Genomic DNA, 26,663 nt, shown 5'->3' on the forward strand with positions numbered 1-26,663 from the left:
TCCAGTCATTAGCTGAGCTGAAGAAAATTATAATTTTTTTTTTTAGAGCTCAGTAGTGATGAGGATGCTTGAGGAGTATGGATTATAATTGCAAAGCAGAACATCAAATTAATACTCTGTTGCTCCACAGCATTGTGATGGAATACATTTTGCATTGGAAGGATGGAAGTGGGATTTGCAATATCTGTACAGCATGTCAAGATTTAGTGTTCTTTCCCAGCTAGCATTTTGTTTTAATTGCAGGGTGCTGTTTTGTTACATTTTATACCCGTAAAGCTGCACTAGAAGCACAGAACGCTCTTCACAACATGAAGATCCTCCCAGGGGTAAGAACAGAGCCCTGCTTTTTGCATGACTCTTGTCTTGTTTTTCTGAGCTGCAGGACCACTGAAGTACAAACACATGTTATCGTGCCCTCAAATAATGTTTTAAAACAGCTATTCAAAGGATCAGTGTCATGAGATTTATATGATAACAGATCTTAAGGGAATTTTGGAGCATTTGGGAGAATAATATGGTAGTGAAGTGGGTGGGCATGGCTTTTATAATACTCTCTGAGGAGGAATGATGGTATGTAATTAGGAAAGCCTTTCTTCTAGGAATTTATGTGATGTTACATATGCACCTCTCTAGAGGCAATTTAGGCTATAATTTCTTCCACAATTCTTATGGGGTGTATTTCATATAATATGAAGCGAATGTAGTAGGATTAAATAATCTTTTTTACGTTTCAGATGCACCATCCTATCCAGATGAAACCAGCTGACAGTGAAAAGAGTAATGGTAAGCTTTACTAAAGTCTGAGTTTGGTGGCGTTATTTGTGCTAATTGGGAAGCTTGAGGATTTCCCTTTTGTTAAACAGCTTTTGATGAAGTCTTTAATTGGAGGCCTTATTTTTTAAAAGAAAAATATGAAAAGAGAAAGGTATGTTTTGAATATAGTAGGTAGTGTGAGTGATGTCTCCAAAATTCCATGACTCAGAGTATCTCCCACTGCTGCTGCTTGTGGTAGAACCATGTTGTCAGTTAGGGAAACATCCAGTGAGTTCTTCTTTGTGCTAAGGTGGTTTAAATCTTTGTTGGGGACATGGACAGTGGGATTGAGTGCACCCTCAGCAAGCTTATGGATGATGTCACGCTGAGGGCTGTGGTTGATACCCTGGAGGGGAGGGATGCCATCCAGAGGAGCCTTGATAGGCCGGAGAGGTGGGCCTGTGAGAACCTCATGAAGTTCAAAAGACCAAGTTTGCAAGGTCCTGCAAACATGGATACAGGCTGGCTGATGAGTGGATTGAGACCAGTCCTGAGGAGAAGGACTAGAGGGTATTTTTGGATGAAAAACTGAATATAAACTGGCAGCATACACTTGCAGCCCAGCCAGCCAGCCATATTCTGGGCTACATCAAAAGAAGGGCTAGCAGGTCAAGGAATGTGACTTTCCCGCTCTACTCCACTGTTATGAGATCCTACCTGTAGTACTGCATCCAGCTCTGGGACCCCCAGCATAAGACATGGACCAGCTCAAGCATGTCCACGGGAGGGCCATCAAGGTGATCAGAGGGCTGGAGCATCTCCCCTGTGAGGACGGGCTGAGAGAGTTGGAGTTGTTCAACCTGGAGAAGAGAAGGCTCCAGGAACACCTTTTAAGCAGCCTTACAGTAGCTAAAGGAGGCCTACGAGAAGGACAGGGAGGGATTATTTATCCAGGAGTCTAGTGATAGCACAGGGGATAACAGTATTAAACTGAAACAGATTTAGATTAGATATTAGGAAGAAATGATTTACTGTGAGGATGGTGAGACACTGGAACAGGTTGCCCAGAGTAGCTGTGGATGCCCCATCAAGACCTGGCTGGATGAAGCTTTGAGCTGCCTGGTCTAATGGAAGGTGTCCCTGCCTGTGGCAGGGACTTAGGACTAGATAATCTTTAAGGTCCTTTCCAACCCAAACTATACTATGATTCTATGAAATCCAGAAGTGCTTTTTCAAGTGCTTGTCCAGTTTAGAGCAAGACCTCAAGGCCTTTGAAGGAAGTTTGTTGCAGCTAAGGTGGGAGTCAAAACTACTTGTTGTAGTATACAAGAAAGGTTGAGAATTAACAACAGTTCAGTAGAGAAGAAAAACTGAGTATTTCTGCACATTGGCCATTTCAGATGGATTAAGAATTTAGCATCCACCACTGGGTAAATGATCATTTAGTCATGCATTTCCATTTTGAGTTTATATACATACATACATGCATGTTCAAATATATATGTATCTATGTATACTGCTGCAACATTAGCAAATAAAGTGTTTAGCATCTTGTAGTTTCAGCTTTTCTAGGCTTGGGTGAATTTTATTTTCTTCATTTGCAGTGGTTTCTATAAGATTAGCGTTGCACCATGGATAATCCTTGTTTCAGAAAGCTTAGGTCTTAAGATAGTTGAAAACAGAAGATGGAATATATGGGTAGCATATATTCCATCTGCAGATTCCTTCATGTGTTTACAGAATAAGTTTCTGTGTAAATATATATAGAAGGGAGTCATTCCTTTGAAGTATTGTTGGAAGGAGAACTGAATAGGTTCTCTAAACTAAAACGCATCTTCCTTTACACACACACACACACACACACACACACACACATACACAAGTATCCTGGGAAAATAATGGAAAGAAAAAAAGTAATGGAATTTAAGGGTGATAATTCTGAGAGTATTGCATAATTATATGAGTTTTAGTAAAAGGTGTAGGTGACAATGATAAATAAAGCATTAGTTAAGAAAGTATTTGAAATTGCCACTAATAAAAGAGATTCTGGGTCTCTTGAACTAAAATGGACTGCAAAAAGTATTAAAAAGCAGCTTTCTGCTCTAAAAGCAGAAAGCGAACTAAGTACAACATTAAGATTTAATAGCCAGTTAAAGTCATATCAGCTGGAATAGTCTGGAATTTTCCTTCCTAGCATCATAGCACACTCAGCAAATAAGTTGATTTCCCCTCACCCTGGCACTGAATCAGAGAAGACTTAATTGAAGCTTCAAATTGTGCTAACAGCCTTCATCATACTATATTTTATATTGTGATGAATGCTGTATTTCTAAACTGGTTTATATTTTCAAGTGTTATTCTGCATAATTTGCTTCATCCCATAAAAGAAAGTGTTTCAGAGGTGGTTAACATCCTTAAATAAGTAAATCAAGAGGTATAAAATTCTGCTCTGAATTCAAATTCACCCCACTCCCTCAAGTGACCTTTAACTGACATTAGTAACCACTAACTGAAAAGTTAAAAGAAATGTCTTTCTGAACCATTTATTTTAAAATGATATTCTTCAACTCTAATGTGTCTAGTAGCATCAGGATTCAGAGGCAAGATACAGTACCAGACAGTCCATGGCTTGATTTGAGGTGTTATTTTTATGCTTTTGGTACAGATCAGTACATATCACTTTTGGTGCATATCAATAACAGAAATAAAACTGTTCTGTTTTAGCAACTGCTGTTGCTTGCACTGTTGAGAAAGGATCATGAGAAAGTAGACACATCTAAATTTAAGTGATTGGTATGATGAAGAGGCTAGAAAGCAGCTTTCTGCAGTACACTTGCTTCTTTATGTACAGTTAGGTATGTTGGTAATCTAAAGATAGAAGAGGCAGAGGAAAGAGAGTGAAAATAGTCCAGTAAACCACATTCAAGTCTTTTCTTACCAGGAACTGAAAAGATACAGAGAAGTGCTGAATCTGACATATTTTTTCCTTTTTTTTTTTACATTCTTGCTGCTCACAGGCTTTGCAAGGAAAAAACAGTGAATTGTAAACATAAAACATCATAAAACAGACATCCTTCAGGTTCTTTGAAATATCTCATTTGCATCCTCCTCAATTGAAAACACAGTCCGTTATTGGGAATCTGGTTGTGATAAGTCTCTACCCTAAATACAGGGTAATAGAGAAGACTTGACAAAATAAGATCTAGTAAGCACATATTTGCTGGTAATACTCTTTACCTTTTGATTTCTTAGCAGTAGAAGATAGGAAGTTGTTTATTGGAATGATATCCAAGAAGTGCAATGAAAATGATATCCGAGTGATGTTCTCCCCCTTTGGGCAGATTGAAGAATGCAGGATATTACGGGGCCCAGATGGCCTGAGCAGAGGTAAGCAGGAAGCTTTTTTGGCAGCTGGAGGATACTGCCTTTTGCAACTTAACATGGCATTTCAGCTTTTTCTGTGATTCCCACCTACACCCCCTCCCCGCCCAGTAGGCACTTTGATTTCTGTATTCATCCCAGTAATTGTGGATGTAGTGAAAGATTTGGTTTCTTTTTGCTTTTTCCCCAGGTTGTGCATTTGTGACTTTTACAACAAGAGCCATGGCACAAACAGCAATCAAAGCAATGCACCAAGCACAAACCATGGAGGTAAAACAAGCTTGTGGGTGTCAGGAGCAGATGTAATTTGTCAGGCAGTCATTGTGGAGTTTAAGGGACCAATGGGCATATAGAGAAGGATAAGTGCAGTGTGTGTTTCTTCACAAATACTGTTCCTGGACCTTTGTGTTTGTTCTGCTCCTATTTTTAGAGTTCAAGATAGGAATTTCATCTGCAGGGAAAATACCAAAATACAAAATAGAATTAAAAGCAAACACAATTTTAAACCTGTAATGAAATGTGCTCTTTGAAAAAAAATATATATATATATTCAAATATGTATGGGGGAGGGAATTGCTTCCAGTGACAAGGTCTTAATGCAGTATTTTTGTGACTGCTGGGGATAGCAAGTATGTAACTGTGTGAATTGCTGTTTGCAGGGCTGCTCTTCTCCCATTGTGGTAAAATTTGCAGACACGCAGAAGGACAAAGAGCAGAAACGAATTGCTCAGCAACTCCAGCAACAAATGCAACAGATCAGTGCTGCCTCAATATGGGGAAACCTGGCTGGTCTCAACACACTTGGACCCCAGTACTTAGCAGTGAGTTTCTGATTTGGGTTCTTTTCACCTCTTCAGGGATTGTAGTGTCTGACTGTCTTGCAGTGTTTATTGTACTCATTTTTAGAAGGCTTCTGATAGATAGGGGCGGGGTTCTTAATCCCTACTGTGTGGATGAGAAGGCTGAAATTATGTGCTAATATCTAGTCAGAATACATTTAAGGGAGGATTTCCACCCCGGTCACAGTAGCCCTAATTAGTGAAACCCTGGGGTTTTATCCTGCATTCTGTAGACTGACTTCATGCTTTTTCTTTATGTATTACAGCCTTAAAATTTACCCACGTAAATGCCCTTTTCATGTCTATCTGATGAAATAGTTCTCTTATTCTTTTATCATTTTTTCCTTTTTCAGCCTTTATTTCTCTCATCCTCTTCCAATGAAACCTGAAACAGTACTCGGCACTGTCCAAATAGAAGAGGTGATCAGATTGGAAACAGAGTAAAAAACCCAAACAATAAAAACCAAACAAATAAACAAAAATAAACCCTACCAAAAATAGAGAGAAACTACTGTCTTTAGCAGAAATAGTGCAACAGACTTCTGGACTAGCTCTTTGTCACCAACTGCTGTTTGTCACTGATTTTAGTTGATTTTGCTGGGTCCCTAAGGGATGAACTTTCCGTAATCTGATGTGCTCTGACTTATGTGGGTTGCTAGAGTAGTTCTGAGAACTGTATTCATGCAAGATAAGGTCTGAAGGACAGAAAAAGAAAATTTCATCTCATTTTTTATATGCTGTGTAGTTGAAATGGGGCAATTCTCTTAGTACTTTTTTAGTTTTGGTAGGTTGGAATTTTTTTTGCAACAACTAGTTAATGGAAAAAGGAATTGGAAATCTCTAGCTTCTGAGCTGAGTCTGGAAATCTCTCATGTCTGTGTGCATAAGGAAAGTGGAGAAAGTTCCCTCGCATGGTGACTCTTTGGTTTCGATGTGGCATTACCATTTGTCCCGTGCTGGCAGTGTCAGCTGTAAAGTCTGATGTGAGGGAGCATATCCTTAGGGGTGGCAGTCCTGCCTTAAGTGCTTTGAGTAGAAATTTCTCTTACACTACTGATTCTGCTTGTTTTGTCCTGGTGTATTAGCTATAATTTTCCCTCACTATTAATGATATTGAGTTAGAAAAGCATTGTGCTGTTGCTTTGGCTGCAATGTGATGCATGGGCTACATGGATTTTCACTATGGTGGTGCTCTGGCTATATTGTGCAAGGAGAATTCTCTTTATGCTTTGCTACGATGAGGTGCATGGGCAGCGGGAATTCATTTGTGACGGCGCTCTGGCTGTGGTGTGATGCAATTTCTCCCAGAAGCAGAGCCAGCCCTCACTCTCACTCTCGTTTTGTTTTTTGGTGTAATGTCTAGCTTTATTTGCAGCTCCTTCAGCAGACAGCAGCTGCCTCATCTGGGAACCTGAACACATTGAGCAGCCTCCACCCAATGGGAGGTAAGTTTTTTCCATAAGAAGACAAATTAAGTACCAAACAAAAGAGGATGAGGGTAGAGAAAGTAGCCAAAAGGCTGTAGATACATTAATGTAATTTGGCATAACTAGTCCTGAGTTTATCCACTGCTTCAGAATGAATGGAATCCTCTGCTACAAGTGTGGATGTTCCTTCTTTATCTTAGTTAACTATTGTCCCCAAGGTAAGTGGTGGTATCCTTCCAATCTCTGGCATTTAAAATTATCTTCCCTTGTGGATAACAAAGAGTGCTCTCTATATTTTCATCCAAACAGGTGCATGTGTGAAGAACTGCATTTTGAAATAGGCATTAATGCACATGTTTCAGTGATAATGGATTCTTAGTTTTCCCATTTTCAGTGCATTTAAGAACAAAGCATTTAAGTTGACAACTCAGTGTTGTTAGGAATGTGAGCTAGTCCTTTATTCAGGTTTTTTCATTCATTCATTTGAATTATAATTAATTATACCATTGCTGTTAGGGAAATACCAGCTTAATAGGTATGAGCCAAATTCCTTGCTGGGGACTGCTAGCCAGAATATTCACTAAGTATAGCGGTACTGGGGCTGTAAGTTGATTGTCCCTTCTGTCTTCACAGGGTTGGGAATAATAAAATATGTTAGTAACTCCATTCACCACATTCTCTAAATTCTTCTGCTGGAAAAAAAATCTATAGTTTTGGTTTTAATACTGAGCACTTCAAGCTTTTAAAATTGCCTCCTGGAGTTTTAGAGTCGTTCCCAATATCATGTGCCCTGTCTATGCAGAGTTTGTAGGTGTCTTTGTACATCTGATTTGTGTTGGTTGGTGCACCCGTCAGTAACAATTACAAGCTTTTGCAAAGTGTTATGTTTTCAATTGTAAGAACTTCGATTTTATACTTGAAGTTGATTCTAATGTCAGATTCCTATATTGACTTTTTTCATGTTAGACCTCTTCAGAGCTCTTATATCTAAGATTCTTGCAAAAAAGCAATTTTTTTTAAAAATCAGTTTCACTAATATCTTATAGGGTGGTGATCTATAGTGGATTTTGTTATGCATGTGATACTCTTTTTCTCCCCTCTTGTGTCTGTTTGAAAGCAAGTTTTGTGATAAAGGAGAAAGTACGGCAGTAAGGAGTGGGGTGGGTGGAAGGGGCTAACTACCTGAGATTTTCCCTGAAATTTCCAGTGTAATTCTATCTTCACTATTTTAAAAAAAAACTCACCTTAAAAATTGAGAAATCATATATATATTAATAGCATGTTGCAGGGTGTTTTAAAAAAATTATTCCAAGTCTGTGATTCTTTACAGAAAAAGTTGTAGTTTCAAAGTCCTTTTAGTATCTCAGCTCCTTTCTTGAAATTCATAGAAAGAGAAATTAAGTAGGTAATTAGATCCCAAACGATATTAGAATTTGTAGACAAAATTTAATCTCGACCCTGTTTGAAAGCAGATGGGAAATCAGTGTGATGACGAGAGGGCAGGTGCAGTGTACATGTGACAAACTGCTTCAGTTAAGGAAGCAAGCTGCTCTGTTCTTCATGAGCTCTGACACTTGCACTTTTAACCCTCTGTAGCACAATGAAAGCAAAAAATAAAACTTTTTTTATTTTAACTTCATGTTTTTATGTTACAATGACACCTTGAATCTAAATAAAGGCAGAATCCCCCTGTTTTGGGAACTAAACTTGGCTAGGGAAACAGACCCTGTCACAAAGAGAAAACAATTGCAAAAGAGTTAAAAAACCAAACAAATTATACTAAAGGTAGTAGAACTATTTTAGAAAATAATTAGTTTATACTGCATTGTCACTTGCATTTTTGTTGTCTGCTTACATGCTTAAATTACAAAACAGAGCTTTTAGTTATTTGAGATGTGTTTTGCCACTAAGTTCTTACTGTGTCCAAAAGATGAGAGCCACCTCTGCCTATGATGTTTTGATGTTGTTAAATGAATGGTGATTAATTTAATTTTGGTTTTAATTATGTTGGGAAGAAATACTAGGGAATATTTGGAATTGTTAAAAGAGGCAAAGGTAGAGACAAAAAATGGAAAGTAAGGGAAAAGGGAAGAGAGGCAGAATTGGAAGAATGGAGCTAGTCTACCAAAGGATGGCTAAAATACAGAATTCAGAAAGAGATCCATTTCAATGATAATCCCACAGCAGGAAAAGAGGGCAAAATGTGGTACTGACCAAATGGTTTTATTCAAAAATGATGACTCAAGATGAAGGTGAGTCAAATGAGTAAATTGGCTAGTAAAAGTTCATAAGCACAGAGGTACCTTCTTGCCCCTATGGTATTCCTTGCTGCCTACCTACAATGTGATGTTTCCTGTTTTCCTTGCCACTGTGTTTCACCAGCTAACTGGCCTACACAGACATTGGTTGATCTTGTGGTCAAGAGTTGCCACTTAACAATTGTCTCACAACTGACTGTTGTTTCTTGACTGCCAGGGGGACCAAACAAAACATGCTGATGCTTAGCTGATGGTGGGTTAAAGCTGTGACTCTGTGGCCAATGTGGTGTGAGGCCTGCTTGAAATAATTTTGCAGTTACTGCTGTTCCCATTCCAAGGGAGTGGAGGGACACAAAAGTGGAGGAAGGTATTGGCCTGGTGCCTAGGCAAGTTCTCCAACTTGCACATGAACTGTCAGATCCTGACTTAACTCTCATTTAAAGCTGCTGTGCTTTTGTGACTGGAGAGAACACCGCTTAAAAATTTCTGTGCTCTGGAGTCTACATCTGAGATAATGAATACCTGGCCTTTTCACCTACTGAATCACATCTATCCGGGCAAAGAAAAACTTCTTTTTTAATTATAGCAAGGAATCATGGTATAGAAAAGATCAGTAACTAGTATTATGCCTGTTACTTTTAAGCTCCTTTCTGTTACTCCCTTGTTATGTGCTGAGTTTGCTGGATCTGTTACCCTTGGTTGGTGGTGACTGTTATAGGAGAAACTCTGCATTCTTCAATATGTTGCAGGACTGAATGCGATGCAATTACAGAACCTGGCTGCGCTAGCAGCTGCAGCCAGTGCAGCTCAGAACACACCGAGTGGTACCGCTGCACTCACTTCCTCCAGCAGTCCCCTGAGTGTGCTCACCAGCTCAGGTAAGAGACTGCCTATGCTGCAGTGCGTTATGACATGGGTTGCCTTAGGAGTCCTTTCAGGATAGGTGTCATCTGTTTTGTCTATCCCTTTTTGTCATTTTCATGTTGATTCCTTAATATAGAAACAGTTCTACTAGTAGATTCACTGGCCTTCGCTTAGGGTAGGTACCTTTGCCACCAGCAAAGGCTTTTTTACCTGCTGTGTTCCTTCCTCCAGATGGTCAGATTAATTTAGAGTAAAAAAAATTTTTGAGGTCATAATGAAGCAGAAAGGTAGGTGACCTCCTTCCAGTCATGTTATTACAGTCTCATCACATACTTGATTTATCTGTGGTTTTAGGCAGGCACTATGGTAGATGTGCCCTGTTCCTCTCAACATGGAAACAGAAAATGCCTTAAGCATGAAGTAATGCATTCTGTGCACTAGAACAGTACTGTTTATATTCCATAGATGAAGAAGAGGATACTGTAACTTCCTCATAGAAATAGGAAAACAGAAACCTAGCATATGTACTGGAAAACAGTTGTCTAGAACTTGGTGTACAAGTTGCACATAAAAATCTTCCTCTTATGTGGCTTATGTGTGTTTTGTTTGGGTTTTTTAACTTTAGGCTGTGTATATTAACCAGAGACGCTAAAATGTCTGAGTAGTGTTGTTTTGCTGCCTTACTGTCAAATTTGTTCATTAAAAGCAGCAAGCAAAAAAACCAAACAAATTCTATTATGCTTACAGAAGACATGCTCAGTTTTTACCACAAATGAGGATCAGTATTCTACTCAATTATTTCTATCTTTTTTTGAGTTATTACTAAATCCTGACATGGGAAGGGAGACCCTGTATATTCAGGGTGTCAGTTTTACAATATCTGTGGCATCCAGCCTACAGAGTTGACATCCTCACCTGTGAATGTGAGACACTAAAGGGAGTTGGAGGGGATTTTAAGTTTCCACAGGTAGCTTTTTGAATTGTGTAGAAGGACCAAGGAGCTGGACCAAGAGGTTAAGAGATTACAAGGAAAAGCTATTTAGAAAACTTTGTCACATGATTGGAAGTTAAATTATGGGTGCTTTGCACAGTTTTCTACTTAAAGAAATTCCCAAGAAAGAATGTAGTTCAAAGAGTATTCTGTTGCTGGACATTTTTTACATAAAAACTTTGTGGTCTGCATCCTTAAAAGATTAAAATTTTAAAATTTATCTTTACTCCCAGCTATGTATTTTATTCCATAATTGAAAACCAACCAAACAAAAACCAACAAAAAATTACAACAAGTCAAGGCTACAGAAGAGCTGCATTTATAACCCAATAATGCTTCTTCATCATTAAGGGAATACAAAGGCAAATATATTTGACAATTTCTCCTATATTTCCTCATGCAGTAGCAGAACTGAAATTGTCAGGTTACAATTTACTGTGAGTGGCATTTAGAACTAAGATTTCCTCATTGCCTGTCTTGTCCAATGACTGGAGCAAGTTTGTTCTCTGTTTTGTTGAGGTGGAGGAAGGGACTGGCAGGTTGTGAAGTTCAAATGTCAGATGTGCTAGAAAAGGCAGAGACCGTCTCTTCAGAAGCATGCAGTGAAAGGACAAGGGCAATGGACACAAGTTGCAACAGAGAAAATTCTGGCTAAATAGAAAAAGAAAATTAATGGCAAGAGGGATTAAGCTCAGGAACCAGGTACTAGAGGGGCTGTGGAATCTCCATCATTTCAGAGACTGAGAATGCTGTTGGAAAGGACCCTGAACAAACCCTGAATAAACTCAGAGGTTAGACCAGCTTTGAACAGAGTGTTAGACTGGATGATCCACAGAGGTCCCTTTCAACTGAAGTTATGCTGTTATTGTGTGATTCTTTGGAATTTGTTTCCCCTCTGTGAATTTTGGCTGTTTCACAGAACTCTGCAAGTTCTTTTTCCCTTGATGAAAGACATATTTCAGGACTCTGTTCCATTTTTGATCATGCTGGTGGAGTAGCTGGGGAATAGGGAGCAGCTCATTTTAAATACTTTCTGTGCTCAATCCAAATAACCTTCTGATTGCTGGTCATATCAATAAATGATTGTGTGTCAACCATTAAGTTATCATGATGGGACATTTGAATTAATATTCAATACAGATGTATCAGTTCACTCTTCACAGGCTTATAACATGAAGCAGGCAGTATTGTGTTGCTCCTTAAACTTAATTTCAAGTATAATTTAATGACTAGAGATGACCTTTGTTCAAAAGAAAATTGTGGAGGATATGCGGTCTACAAGTAGTCACTGACAACAAACTCTAAAACAGTTTCAGTACTTTTCATTAAAGGTATGAATGTGCTTCACATTTTAAAACTGTACTTAAATTGGGCTTGGGGGAGCTTCAATGTGTACAGACACATTCAATCTCATGATATTTCCTATAATTAAACAGCTTTTTTTAACTCTTTAGTCTGAGGTACTGTTATGTGTTACAAAAGCGAACTTGAAATTCTCTTTTGATTGATATTTATATGCACATTCACTCTGTATGTATTCACATAGATGGCTGTTGGAATCCACACAGAAAGCATCTATCCCTCCTGAACCACACCCAGACCTTGAAAAAACTTAGTATGTAGTAGTTCAGTACTATGTAAATGCCTGTCTTGTCTGTGGGACATATGGCAACATCTACTGTGATACCTCTTAAACCTAAGTGCAGATGAGGTGGCTATCTCCTTGACTTCTTTCCATCTGTCATCCAAGTGTTCACCTGATGCTTATTTGGACATTTCTCTTCAAATTGCATAATTGGTGGAAAAATCCAGGCAGTCCTTATGCATAGTTCCCTTTTTTACTTTCTTTCATCTGCACTGATATCATTTGTGTCTGGGGAACAGTGCAGTCTGTGGACTATGGATAGACTGAATGTTAGAATGGTTGAACTCAGTGGTGTTAAGTTTCGTGCTGTCTTCCTACCCATTTCAGAGAATATTTTTAGATAGTTTCAAGCAGTATTGTGTATTTTGATGTAGACTAGGATAAAGCAAGACCTTCAACCTTCCTGAAGATGAGCTGCTCTTTGGAACTGAACAGTCTACTGCTGTAGCCACCTATAGGTAACCAATGTTGCGGAGACCATGGCCATAGATAAACTCATTTAAACTGCTAACTTGCGAAAGAGACGTTCCAGAAAATATTATAGAAATATCTCGGGATTGGAATGTCTTGTCTGCCATCTTTTTGACTCTGACAACAATAAGAATTGTCTGCTCCAGAGCAAAATAGAATGGTTGCAAATGCTGAGGTATGTTTCCATTTCTCCTCCTTCTAAAGGCAACCATCAAAGGTCCAGCAAAGCCTAGATGATTTTGATAGCCTTAGTGTGTCTCTGGCAAAATTGTTTTCAGAGATATCATAGTATTTCTGTTTTTACTGGAACTAATTCTGGTACAGTTCAGTCAGATTCATTGCCTGAATTTAAGTTCTCTTCAGCCCATTGCCTGGTTTCAGATGACTGAATTAGGACAGACTTACTGTTTCCTCAAGTTTACCAATCTCCACAAGTTGTTACTTGATGTCCAAGTTTCACTATCTTTCCTAGCTGTTCTTTATTACATATTCAAATTTTCTTTTTTACATATTCAAACCTTCTCAAATACTTTCCACCTAGTTCTCTTAGAGTTAGCCTTTTTGACTAGATAGAACTCAGTAGATAGATCTAAGAAAACGTAACCCTAGTAGCAAGAAAAAATCCCCAACCACCCACCAAAAACTGCACAGAAACAGTGTTAAGATTTAGGGATGGAGTAAAGAACAGGTACAAAGTAGTATTGGCTTTTCGTGCCTGTTGCTGTGTGCTGTTTTCTGATCTAAAATATAACATAAAAAAACCCCAGAAGAACAGAAATGATGACTAGAACTGTGGAACTCCTTCCCTCCTAGGAGCGACAACCTGAAAAATGGAAGACTGATGTGGGAGAAGGATATAATTAAGGCCTACAAATATATTAGTGTTATGATGAAGGTGAACAGGGAAAGAACAGTCATTACATATTTCAATAAAAGAATTGCAGTATATCAGGCCAAGTTGTCAGCTGACAGTTCAAAAATAAAAAAAGATATTTCTTTGCATAGCGCATGATTAAATTGCAGAAGTCATGCGTTAGAACATACTAGAGTCCAACAATTTGGTGTTCAAAATGCAGTGAAATTAATGAATGAAAATTTATTACAAAGACATTGCCTTTGGATGAAAAAATCCTAGATTCACAAATGGCTGCATTAGTCTATAGACTATACATAGGAAGCATTCCTTTGTAATTGCCCTGTATTTCTGCTCTACTGTTATTTAACTCCCTTTAGTCATCATCAGGAAAAGGGTGCTGACTTATTTTATATATATAGGAATTGCTATACTGAAGATAAAAATAAACAAAAGTCTTCAATTTTCTTGGTATTTTCAATACTAAAGCATTTCTTGTTTTGTCTAAAGAAATTTCGGATAAAGGCAGCTAAACTAAATTAACTGTGTGTCCAGCTTTTTATAGTGGTTTGACTGAATTTATTTAAAATCACAACCCTTTAAAGTAGGGAAGGCATCTATTCTCCCTTTTACTTTGCTCTCTAACTTTTTGCCCTAACTGCTACCATTTTATTGTGGATGAGTTTGGGGGTTTTTTTTAAATGGTGTTCTCATCTGTCAAATGGCTTTTTTTTTTTTACATAAAGTATACTATGTTGCCTTCATCTGTTCCTTACTAGCCTTTTTTACAGAAATAACTTAAAAAAGAATTTGAATTATCAGGACTAAAAAATATTGCTTGAAGTTTAATTATTTTATTTTAATAGCAGGTTCCTCACCTAGCTCCAGTAGCAGCTCCTCTGTTAATCCAATGGCCTCTCTTGGAGCATTGCAGACGCTGGCAGGGGCTACAGCAGGCCTCAACGTTAGCTCTTTAGCAGGTAAGTTATGTGTTGTGGTGGGTTGGGGGAGTAGCTGATTAACATTCCTCAGCCTGTGCTGGTTCTGTGGGGTTATTTTTTCAACTCCCTGCTTTTTGTAATACTGCAGAGTATTTGAAAGGTTATCAATCTGGCTCAGTGGAAGCACTCAGTCATCTTTTATTTCCTCTTTCTTAATCCAGGAATGGCAGCCTTAAATGGAGGACTTGGCAGTGGTGGTCTTTCAAATGGGACAGGTAGCACAATGGAAGCCCTCACACAGGCTTATTCTGGAATCCAGCAATATGCTGCTGCTGCACTGCCCACACTCTATAACCAGAGTCTCTTAACACAGCAGAGTATTGGTGCAGCGGGAAGTCAAAAAGAAGGTAGGCAGAAAGCTGTAAAAACAACTTGAGGGGTTGTCAAAAGGGTAAGGTTAACCCTTGCAACTACCTTATCTGCAGATCTTTCATTTGGTGGCATTTTTTTAGAATCTTGGAGTTACTGAAGATAAAGAAGGAAAACCTGTGCGATCTTTCTGTAAAGGGCTACCCAAAGTAGTTTTTGTACAGGAGGTTTCTCACAGGGTTTGTCTAGTCTTAAACACTTTGTAATCATACTCCTCCATTTTCTCGAGGGGAAGAAGGGTATAAGTGTACAGCGTGATACATCCCACTGTCAGAGAATCAGATGTGGTTTTTTTAATGTCATTTTCTTGGTCCTTCACCTCTTCCCATAGATACTTATGCCAGTCTCTTCACTCTTCAGATTCAGGTTCAATTTAATATTTAGTGTAAAGTAATGAAGAATGTAGGAGTAAGTTTTCAGCAGAATATGTAGAATGTTTAGAAAAGAATCTGTCAGATATAAAGCAGTACAATGATTTGTATTTTGTATTGATGTTCACTTAGTTGTTTTGGGACCATAAGCTTTGCATAGCCATTTTTATTTTAGTCAACATCTGGGAGTCAAACTTATTGTTTGAGCAAAGATCTGTGTTTTGCACAATGTAAATTTCAAGCAAAAATGGTGAGAAAGAGCTAGAATTTTTTGAATGATGAATCCCCACAAAGAGTCATGCTAATTTATTCTGGAATCAAGTTCTCTGCAGAAATGTGAACAGCAATTTCATTGTTTTATCCAGAAAATTTGGCTTGAGTGGCTCTTTCACCTTTTTTTTATGCAGTGGGCATATGTTATCCATGCTCTTTCTGAATTTATATTCCTACTTGTCATTTGAAGGTCCAGAGGGAGCCAATCTGTTTATCTACCATCTTCCCCAGGAGTTTGGGGATCAGGATCTGCTGCAGATGTTCATGCCATTTGGAAATGTCGTCTCTGCCAAGGTGTTCATTGACAAGCAGACCAATCTAAGCAAGTGTTTTGGTACGTTGGATCTACAGCTTCCTCACAAGGGGAAGTGGAGAGGCAGGCACTCTTCTCTCTGAGGACTCATGATAGGATCCAAGAGAATAGCATGAAGATGTGTCAGGGAGGTTTAAGTTGGATAGTAGGAAAAGGTTCTTCATACAGAGGGCAGTTGAGCACTGGAACAGGCTACCCGGGAAAGTGGCCACAGCACTAATCCTGACAGACTTCAAGAAGTGTTTGAGCAATGCCCTGAGACACATAGAGTGATTCTTGGGGCTGTCATGTGCAGGGACTTCAGTGATCCTTGTGGATCCTCTCTGATTCAGGATATTTTATAAATCATTATCTGTAGAAAGGTAGCTTCTTTTTTATAATCTCTTTTTGAGTATATTGTCTAGTCTAGCTTTTAAGTGAAGTAGGGAGTCTTTCTCTGTCTTCCTGAAAAATAAGTAAACCAAACACTTTCAGCAATAAACTGTATTTTCCTGATTTTCATTGTGACTTTTTGCTTTTCCCAATTTCATACTATTATGCGTCATTATACTCTTCCGGCCCTAGATAATTCACCCTGAGATTAGCTCAGTGGGTTAGAGCATGGTGCTGATAACACTAGGGTCATGGGTTCAAACCTCATATGGGCCATTGACTTAAGAGTTGAACTCAATGATTCTTGTGGATCCCTTCCGACTCAGAATATTCTGTGATTATGATTTGTGTTTGCAGACTGTAATCATAGTATAGTTCCTTCTCTTCCCTTTCTGTCTTTTCAACAATTGTTTGTGTTGCTGTATATACTACTTAGTACATTATAATTATGAATTATTTATATTAATATCTTTATATATAATTATTGTGGCTACCATATTGCATTCTTGTAGTGCTATAAGCTCTTGTGACTCTTTTGATAGATGGAGGTTCCTTCTGATGGAATAGGAGCCTTTCTCTATGGTTTTGTAAGCTTTGTGTCTATATAATATCCTGAATTTTTTTGTATTTGAGGCAAACAGTGTGAACAATCTGATGCTTTGTGAGAACACAACAATATGCTGATCATTAAGCTGTAACACATGCATATTATGGATAGGTAGCCATTGACTGGAGTGGGTTATTATTCCCAGCTTATTTAAAATAGGCTCCTTCAAAATACTAGATAAGTTTGTTTTGAGGATGATCTTTTCCAGGAATGATATATAACTTGTCATCCAAGAGAAACCTAAATATAATAGTGGTACAAGTGCTACGCTCCCTAGACAGCTACTTCACTTCAAAAAAAAGTGCTCCCATAGTGTCACGAGGGTGATTTCAGTCTTGTATCTTTAATGAGCTTTTGCATATAGATTAACATTTTCCACATTTGATTTCCTCCCAGGTGTGAGTTCTTATAAAACAAACAGCAGTACTCATTTGTGTTGATAGACTAGAAAATGTTATTTTAATTTCCTGAGCTTTGTGTATCTTTTGGCCAAAGTTCCATATGTCAAAAAGCAATGATTTCTTTGAGAGCCCTTAGTAAGGAGTTATTATGAAGAGTCTAAAACACTTGTGAGCTTCTGAAAGTGGCATTTCATGCCAGCTTCTCTGACCTTGTGAGTGCCTGCATTTCCAATTGTGAGCAGTTGTTTTGGGCAGCTTTGTCATGTTATGTGTTTTCCTTTCTTCAGGTTTTGTAAGTTACGACAATCCTGTCTCTGCACAGGCTGCCATTCAGTCAATGAACGGCTTTCAGATTGGCATGAAGCGTCTGAAAGTACAGCTCAAGCGCTCTAAGAATGACAGCAAGCCATACTGAGCACCCTCCCCTCCCGGACTGGAGTGAGAAGGATCTTCTGGTAAGTTGGAGAGGAGCGCACTTAAGTGATTCGAAGCCCTAAGGCTGTGTTTTTACAGTCCTGGAAGCTGATCCATGCCTTCTATCTGGCACATCTTCCCTTGAAGACTCTGCTGCAGCCTCTGCTGAGAATCCCGCTTCGGATGGAGGACAAGTTTGTGCTTTTGTTTCCAGTGTTTTACTTTGGAGTTTAGGTGCCATATCGCTGAGGTTTTTTTGTTTAGTTTTGTTTTTTTTTTCTCCCTTATTTGAAGTTTGCTGTGTTTGTAACCAGTGTGTGTTGAGAAGGACCAATGCCAGCTCCTTGTGGATGGGGAGAGAAGGTTAAAGGGAGCAGCAGAAACTGACACCACACTGCCTTGGATAGAGAGGAGAAGGGAAAGCAGAAATAACACAGAACAGCTGATGAAAACAAAGACAGGGAAGGAGAACAGTCTTGGGTGAAGAAGAACCGACTCCATGTAGTCTTTGTCATGCCCCAACCACTCATGGAAATTTCCGTAACTGTATGCCATGGTGGGGATTTAGTAAACCATCTCTAAAGCAGGAGACAGGCTAAAAGGGTGAACATATTAACAAGCCAAAGGAAAACTGCAGTGGTTTTTTTTTTTTGCTGTATATAAAGTAGTGTTTATATAGCACTGTGAATGTACACAGCACTTTATAAAATTATTAGATAATGCCTCTGCCCAGAAAATTTCACTGTCCGTTTACAGTGGAATATTAATGAGATGCAGTGAATTTCTCCATATATAAGAAAACGTATCCTATGTACTTTATCTAGGTTTTGTGGAAGGGTAGAGACAACTTAGTCTGGATGAATACATCTGAGGCTGGAAACAAACTTTTGATCCCTGGTAACCTGCAGAAGTTTTTTGACAATTTTTCTTCTTAACAGTTGATCGCATTCCCCATTTCTGTGGAATAATGTCCTTTTTTGCTATGATAGCTATGAATTCCTTCTCATAAGCATAATGTAAGTGCTGATTGTTTATTGAAATGATAACTTCCTGTTTTGTTGAGGGTTTTTTTTGTTGTTTGTTGGTTTTTTTAACAAACAAAACAATTTGTGCAGTGACATGGTCTAGTAATTAGGTGGTTTTTTACACTGCAGTTTTCCTTTAAGGTGGTGTGTACCAGTGCAGAACAGGCTAATCCAGGAGCTGTGGAACCAGAGTATTGAGCCATTCAGTCTTTTTCTGCCTTTTGGTACTAGCTGTTATCTTCTCTATTGAGGGAAAATTGAACACACCCCTTAAGTGCACACACACTTTTTCTGCATATTAGTGACATTGCTAATGCCTTGCTAAGGGCCTTTTGATATTCACTGGTTTTAGGGGGCTCAAAGGACTTTTGACACTCTGGCCTGAGCTGTTGTAAGAAATCCGTGTAGAATTCCATTTTATAACCACCAAAATCCGCCTCTGTCACAAGAGGAAGTTTACAATTTCTGTGTGTCTTTAACAGAGGTTCGATTTACCTCATATTTTCTTCTTTTCCTTGTTTTCTTTGTGTTCCTGGTTTGTGAGGCTGTTTTCCAGGGCACCAGCTAACACTGCAATCTGGAAGCCAGCTGCTAGATGATGAGTGCCTGGGTCAGAGATGGGGTCAGAACTTTGTGTTCTGCTCCACCAGGAGGAGCACTAAACCCATCAAACCTGAGATCTCAGTCAGAATCCCCACTTGTATGCAGTGATCTGTTGGGAATGTCAGGCATTTCCAGGAACTGGGCCCCCTGTGATCTCAAACCTCAGAAACCAAGGCCTGACCTGTAACATCCAAGGGGAGCCCTTTTCAGCTCTTAGACTGAAAATCAAACACTTAACGTCAGTCTGTCCATATTGATGGCAGACAGATAAATCTGTCAGTATTATTCAAATAATTTTGTGGTGGCTAAATTTCAAAGGCCAGATTGCCAAATTTCCCAGTTATGCTGGCATGTGGTACCCTTCTGTGTTAATTATTTGAATCTCTCTAGAAACGTAAACATACACTGAAGTGAACCATGTACACTTGAATTCTGCACCATGGGAAAGATGTGTCCTGGTTTTCTGAGAAAAGAGTGTTGGAGTGTGAAGGCCTCCAGGGTGATAATGGGATTTTTTTTATATATATATAAATAATATACTTTTCAGAAAAAGAAAAAAAAAACAGGAAAAAAAAAAACATAGTTGGGAGCAACTGCTCCAAGTGCAACCTGCTGTAACCAAGAATGTTGTTTCTATTTTTATAGAAGTTTTATACCGCTCCAGGGTGGAGAATATTTATTACCTAAATTATTTCACTGGAAAAAAAGGCCAGGGTTTTGTAGAATCCTGAATGTGATTGTTTAACACACATAATGATGTGCATGATTGAAACTACTGATTTTCAGTGGCCTGTTTGCAGCCCAACAACTGCTAAACGAGGAAGATGAATGCTGTGAACCAGTGGAGGAGAGCACTGTGCTCTGGGGTCTCTACAGTCACTCTTACCTTCTTTGCACCCTACCCCACTGTACTGTCCAAGACCTTTGTCCTGTTTTTCTTTTAACCTGATGCTCTGGCCTCTTTACTAGTCATTTCAGTTGCCCATAATTAGATATTTTAGCTTCTTCATCCTGTAGTGTGTCCTCAATACTGTAACTGACGGATCAAGCTTGGCATTGTTGCAAATAGGTGTGACCCCTGTTGACTTCAGGAGATTCACCAGTTTACACTGTGGCTTAGTTTGATCAGTGGCTCCCCCCAGACATAATCACCTTAAGTCACCTAACTTGGGCTAACTCTTGTGCCTTACTGGCATAACTATAAGTATTGCCAAAAAGAAAAGGAAAATAAATCTATGCAGGTTAAATTTTAAAAGATGTGATCCTCAGATGGTTTGACTCAATGCAGTTCAGCTCTCTTCAGTAGAGAGCTGCATCAGTTTTCACCAGCTGAAGATGTTGCCCTTTTTTGTGTATTTGTTTCAGATTTCCTTTTCTTGGTGTATCAATGTGTATGTTGCCAAAGTTAATAAATGTATCAAGTTTGTGACTTGGGCAGATTTTTTTTTCTGATAACAGAACTGATCAGATAAAGTCAACTTTCTATGTCTGTTTGATGGCTGCCGCTGATTATGGAGATTTAGGCTGCTCTTGCTTTTCAGTCTTAAGCCGGTTTTCTTCCTCAATCATTGGCAGGAAAGTCTGGGATTTTGGGTACTTGGGGCTTACATATTTTATTTTATTCTTAATTGTTATCATGCTCCCATTCAAGTGCAAATCAAATCAATGTCAAATACTTTTTTTCCCTGATAGCAAGATAAAAATTGATTGGGTTCAAATAAACTGCAGAAGGTTGCCTGAAGTACCCACATAGACTTAGTATGCTGTATGCTCAAAACCAAAGAACCTGCATTTTCCACTACAAAAAGTAGGACTTCAGATTAAATACAATTCCTTATTATGCGTGCCACCAGGAAATATTTAACATATTTTAAGTTACAAGGTGGGATTATCTACTTCATAGATTTATTTTTTCTCAGGAGATATTTGATTTTACTGCTGTAATAAGGTGAAAGTATTATGAACTTAGTCTGATACTACTTAATGTCAGTATTATAGTAATTGAAATCATAATTTTTTCAGTCCCCTAGATAATCAACAGTCCAAAATAGGATAGCTCTTTGTAATTTAGTTTTTTCTTCCATTGGTGCAAAGCTTGCATTATTAAAAAATTCCTTTGATGTATAGTAACTAAAATTTAATCCTAAGCAGAATGAGGATTGGAATTTTTCAAAAACATCTGAGGAAAAAATGGGGAATAGCTGTTTATATTTTGTTGGTGAGGTAGTTTCCTAGCTGTGGACATTGCTATCTGGAAAATAGGCACCTCAGAAAAATTTTCACTGGCAAATACATGTATCAAGAAAAAGCTTTTCTCTTGAATACTGAAAGTCACATAGTGTGATAATTCTATCATGCAAGCTGAATCTAACTGAACTGTTTCTTCTTGTTAATGATTGTGAGTTAGGGAAAAACAGCCAAACAGAATGAAGTTGTTCCTGTTTCATTTGGAAGTGTCTAAAAACAACTTGCATAAAGCAAATTTCAAATGAAGGGTGCAACTATGAACATGTAAGATTCTTTGAAAGCCTCTTGTTGCGGGCATTTAAACCTGAGGATGTTTTATATCCCTGAACATACCTAGCACAAAATATGAAACACAGAAGGCAGATTTATCACTGTTGTGAAAATTAAAAAAGGACAAACTGGAATAACTTTCTCCGAGTCTTTAAGTTCTTCTTCAGCATCTCATGGTTCTGTTCTTGTAGGCCAGTCTTTCCGTAGGACTTTGATGAAACTTATTCTTTCCCCTCAACATTGCTAAGTGAAATATTTGAAAAATCTCTAAAAAACAAACAAGTCACACAGAGCATTTTGATGGTACATGCAGAGATGTCACTTGATTTCATGCTTCTTCTTGTTTCTCATGCCTCAGTTCATGATCAATTTGCCTTTCTAGTTTAGTAGTGAAACTTTACGCTTATCTGCAAACTATCTAGAGTATTTCTAGAAATATGGAAAAAACTGCAAGAGTTGCATTGTATTCTGTTTGCTGGAGTTGGTTTAAACTCTATACTAAGTCCTTTCCTTTTATTGGAAAGCATGAAGAGCAAATTAATGTCAGCAGTACTAATAAGAGGAGTGTTGCCGGTTTAGTGGACAATGTGCTTCTTGTTGCTTTGGAACTAGAAACAACACTTGTTACTCTCAAATATGCTATAAATGCTGTAAGATAATATGCAAATCTCACCTTGTTCTAGTCTCTAACCAGCAGCTTTGAGATGTGCTGAAGACTAAGGCCACAAATAGGAGCTAAAGGGGAATTGGGGAGGTGGGGAGGCAGGAAAAGAAAACAAATCACTTCCTCTCTCTTCTACCTCCCACTCTCAACCCAAAATGTTCCTTGTCACTTGCAGATCACAAGCTGAGGGGAGGGAACATAGGTATTTATATCACTTAATATAAAAATTACTTTTTTATAAACTCTTCAAGAAAATTTCAGGAAACACAGTTTTTCTGCTCATCAAACTGGCAACAGTGACTGTAGAGCTTCTCAGAGCTCAGAATCCCCTCCTCATGAATTCAGGGAGCTGGGGGCCGTTACATAAAAGGTTGGGAACAGAAAATCCCTGTGCAGGTCTAGTGGTATGAAAAGTGCGCAGCTAGGACAAGTCTTAACTTGCAGTCAAGTCTTAAGGAATTCTTCTCTGATGTGTGGGCTTTTTGTCTTGTATAATCTTTTTTTTTTTCCCTTTTCCAAATCACCCACCCCCAGTTTCATGGGCTCCTAGGGAATGAGAAGGGACTGTAGCTGAAGGATTTGCTGGGCTACTACTGCCTAAGAACTTCACATGTTAGAGTGCAAGAAAAGTCTCAACCGTCAAACCACCTGTGAATCCCTTGTGTCCTCTGTCTTGTCTGTCATGGTCTCAGTCTCTGTGGCCAAATGTTAGCCCTGGAGTTGTATTTTTTTGAATTGGTCTCCTGGGGAGGGAGCTTGCTCTGTTCTTCTCCTAAACAGAGGTAGTGGAGACACTGGGCACGGGGTAGGGTGAATGCATGCTAATCAATGTGTCACTAGGCTGTGGAATGCTCCACAGACTGGGTGCTGAGAGAGAAATCCAGGCCTCTGCTTCCATTTGGTTTCTGGCAGTTTGATGTTTACTTGGTGTCCTTCATGTACTTTGACTTTTATTTGTCCATCGTTGGCATGTGCTGCCCTCCCCTGTCAACTCCCTTCCCCAGGAGATCTCATTGTACAGTGCCCATTCTTGTTCTCTCTCTCTGTGTTTGGATGTACTGCTCTGTGTAACTCAGTGGGTCTCCCTCTTTCTGGTTTGTTTTTTTTTCTAGATTCCTGCCGTTTGTTCATCGTTGTGCCTAAAGCATGTCGATGTGGCGTTCAAGTACATCGTCCAAATCCTTGTCTCTTCAGCTTCTCTGATGCTTGAACTCTCACCTTTGACCTTGTGTTGACCTTTGATGCTGATGTGTATTTTTATTACGTTTGTTTCTTTCTTTTTTTTTTTTTTTTGTGCTGCCAAATTGGTTTTGCTAGAAAGACTGCTGAAGGGGAATATTTAAACTTGCATTTGAATATAAAAGAATTTCTATTTTTCTAGACCTTCGTAAGATAACCACTTGATTTTGTGAATTTGATTCTTTGTAATTGTCTTCAGAGCAGCCTTGCTAGCATACCTTGTGGAGTATTTGTATTTCTGTGAACATACAGCCAATCACTTTCTAGGCTTAGTTTTTTCTGTGTGCTTAGTTTTAAAAACACAGTTCGAATTAAAAGTCAATTATATGGTGTGACTTAATCTTTCAGGAGACTTCCTAGTCACATTTTGCTGATTTGGTTTCTGTGCTTGAGGAGACAGCATGTGTTTTTCTGAGTTCAAACTTGTGACTTGAAGTGGCATCAACAGAAAACACTTGAACTACATTTTCCTCTGATTGTAGCTACATTTTTGCCCTGGCATTTACTGATTTTTTTTTAATTATTTTTATTTTTTCCCCTGCTTCCCTGTGTGATTATCAGTCTGCAGTGAAAATTTGATCAAAGTTGATGTTGTATTTTGTTAAGCTCCAGCATGCTTGGTTTTTTTGTAACTACAATCTCCTCAGCAAAATGTGATGGTTTTGTTTTAATCTTTCAAACTAAGATAGTGCCCAGAAATGTTTTGCATGTTTCCTGCCGTTTTCTTCACACCCTCGTATATATCACCTTCACCTCTCTGTTTTCTATAGTTTGTGCAAAAACTGAGCAATTTAATGGGTTTCAAAGGTATCCTTTAAATTGGTGGTTTTGGTATGACAAATATCTGATCAGAAGCCACCTGAGGGCATCTACCTGTGCACTTAGACTGTCTGCCTGACAGAGCACCTGGACCTTGTTCCATATCCAGTGCAGTCAGAGGCTCTGAGGGTGCTTGGTTGCACTGTTCATGTGGTAGAAGTTTTGGTGGAAGGGCATAGCTGGGAGCAGGAAGGTGGGGGAACTTCACAATATTTCTGTTTCCAAAGTTATGTGAAGTCAAGGCTCCTTTCAAACGCTTATGAGCACTTTGTACAAGTCAGGGAACATTTCTGTGAAGTCCATCACCGGTTTAAGACCATCAGTCAGAGCTTGGTGGCAGAATTCTGGAAGAATCTAGGTTAGCTCGTGAAACTAAGCATTTTAAATATCCCAGAGAAAGTATTTGTAAACCTGATCCTACAACTGCTGGCTCTTTTCCCAAGTGACAAGCACAATACAACAGCCTCTGAAGCTGTTACCTGAACAGGGTACCATCCCCAGCTCTCTTCTCAAGGGCCTTAGCTGGGGAATCTCTGCGGAGATTTTTTAATTTTTGTTTAGTTTTTAATTGGGTAATGAGCTGAGCAGTTTTGCTGGCTTGCAGGATGAACTAGAACAGGTTACTGCTCTCTGGGTAGCAGGCTTCCCCCTGCCCTACATACCGTCTGCACAGGTAGGAACTGGGAAGTCGCTTCTAGATGAAGGCACCTGAAGAGTGTGTGCTGTGATGAAGTTTCAGTCAGCAGCAGCAAGCTAGTGTAGGTATCTTAACAGTAGAAATAATGTGAAATGAAATCCCAGGAGAAGGGTTTTTGCTGAGAAAACAAATAGAGTTTCATTGGATAGAAATCTTAATTTTGTCCAGTGTTTGGGATAATGCAAAGATGTAAAGATTTTTTTCTACTCTACTCCCAAGTTGGCTGAGGATACTGTATTCTCAATAGGTGTTGACCAGACTTGTGTAGACAGTCCTTAATCTGCTTATAAAACAGAGCATGTTTGGATATGGTACATATACCTGGGAGTGAAATGTGAGGCTGGATGAAGAAAGGGTAGAGATTTATTTATTTGGGAAGTAGGGTTGTGGGCTGGCTGCTGTTAGTCCCACAGTCTGAATGCACAGGGCTGTGTGCTGGAGGGCACTGATGCCCTGCAGTGTATGGAGTAACTATCAATACATTTCTGTACATGCGCATTTGGTTCCATAAGGAACTTTGGGGAAACCTGTGGAAAATTATCTGAAGAAAAACCAAAATGCCAAATGTTGGGTGTTTCTTTCCTTTCTTCTTTCCTTTTCTTCCTTTGGTTGTTTTAATTGTTCTGTGGTGGTTTTAATGGATTTGAGACAGTGGAGCAGCAGCTGCCTTTCTGATTTTTGGCTGCTTTTTGTGAATAATTTAAAAAGAAAATTTACATTTTGGAGACAAACCTGTGGGCTTTTTTATTGGTACAAACATTGTATTTAACACTAGGGGTTTTGTACAGTTTTTTGCCTTTTCTACTAGAAAACAATGTAAAGTGATTCACAATGTGACGAGAAAACAAATTGCCACTATGACCAAATGTAGAGTCTGTTCTGCAGTAACAGGATTTAATCAACTCAAAGTCGTGGTTCAGTCGTAGAAATGCTTTTCTTTACCTTGTTTGAGCTGTTCCTTTTCTTCTTGTTTTGATTTGCAAAACAAAATGTCTTTTTGTGTGAAATTGTGTTGTACTCTGTAGAGAATTTACTTTAATGGTTTAAAAAGCAGAGGAGCGCATGTTGCTTTTCTGATCTGATCACAGAGTTTGTGTAGTGGATTTAAAAATGAAAAGATTTGTTACAAGTTTGGAACAAGCAAGTATGTGTTAAAGGAATTTTTCTTCCTTTTGTGTGTGTGTGTTTTTTTTTTCTTTTTGTCCCAAAGGGCAACTTAAAGCTGTTTTAATTGCACAGACACACCAACAACAAGTCATTTTGTATATGCCAAGTGTGGTACCTTCCTTTGTTTATTTGCTATTAAACTGTTTGAGAAGAGTCCTTGTGTGTTGTATTTGTGTCTTAAACTTGAGGTTCTTTTGGGATCCAAGCATGGGAAGATGAGGAGAGAGAACTATTTTCAGGTTTCTTGGCTGTGAGCCACAAAACTTTTCATGGCCCAATACCACTTGTTCTGGATGTACAGTATAGCCCTGGATTTTAACTTCCATGTA

The 26,663-nt window shown here is 38.7% G+C and overlaps 1 protein-coding gene across 16 annotated transcripts in view; it reads left to right on the forward strand.

Moving 5' to 3' along the window:
* CELF1 (CUGBP Elav-like family member 1) overlaps window positions 1-26,663 on the forward strand; it is a 61,419-nt gene that overhangs the window by 34,088 nt on the left and 668 nt on the right. For 10 of the 16 annotated variants that reach the window (XM_027704764.1, XM_027704761.1, XM_027704785.1 and 7 more), the window contains 12 exons: window positions 244-326; window positions 735-783; window positions 4,006-4,140; window positions 4,325-4,404; window positions 4,794-4,955; window positions 6,337-6,418; window positions 9,408-9,536; window positions 14,349-14,462; window positions 14,645-14,830; window positions 15,687-15,830; window positions 17,477-17,644; window positions 23,525-26,487. In XM_027704764.1, coding sequence (XP_027560565.1) covers window positions 244-326; window positions 735-783; window positions 4,006-4,140; window positions 4,325-4,404; window positions 4,794-4,955; window positions 6,337-6,418; window positions 9,408-9,536; window positions 14,349-14,462; window positions 14,645-14,830; window positions 15,687-15,830; window positions 17,477-17,604 — 1,292 coding nt within the window. In that variant the 3' untranslated portion in view covers window positions 17,605-17,644; window positions 23,525-26,487. Of the gene's footprint in view, window positions 1-243; window positions 327-734; window positions 784-4,005; window positions 4,141-4,324; window positions 4,405-4,793; window positions 4,956-6,336; window positions 6,419-9,407; window positions 9,537-14,348; window positions 14,463-14,644; window positions 14,831-15,686; window positions 15,831-17,476; window positions 17,645-23,524; window positions 26,488-26,663 lie in introns of those variants that run through there. The other 6 variants (XM_027704682.1, XM_027704691.1, XM_027704701.1 and 3 more) reach the window with 6 other exon arrangements.

The sequence above is a fragment of the Neopelma chrysocephalum genome, unplaced genomic scaffold (assembly GCF_003984885.1).
Source record: "Neopelma chrysocephalum unplaced genomic scaffold, ASM398488v2 Primary Assembly neopelma1_24, whole genome shotgun sequence".
NCBI classification, from domain to species: domain Eukaryota; kingdom Metazoa; phylum Chordata; class Aves; order Passeriformes; family Pipridae; genus Neopelma; species Neopelma chrysocephalum.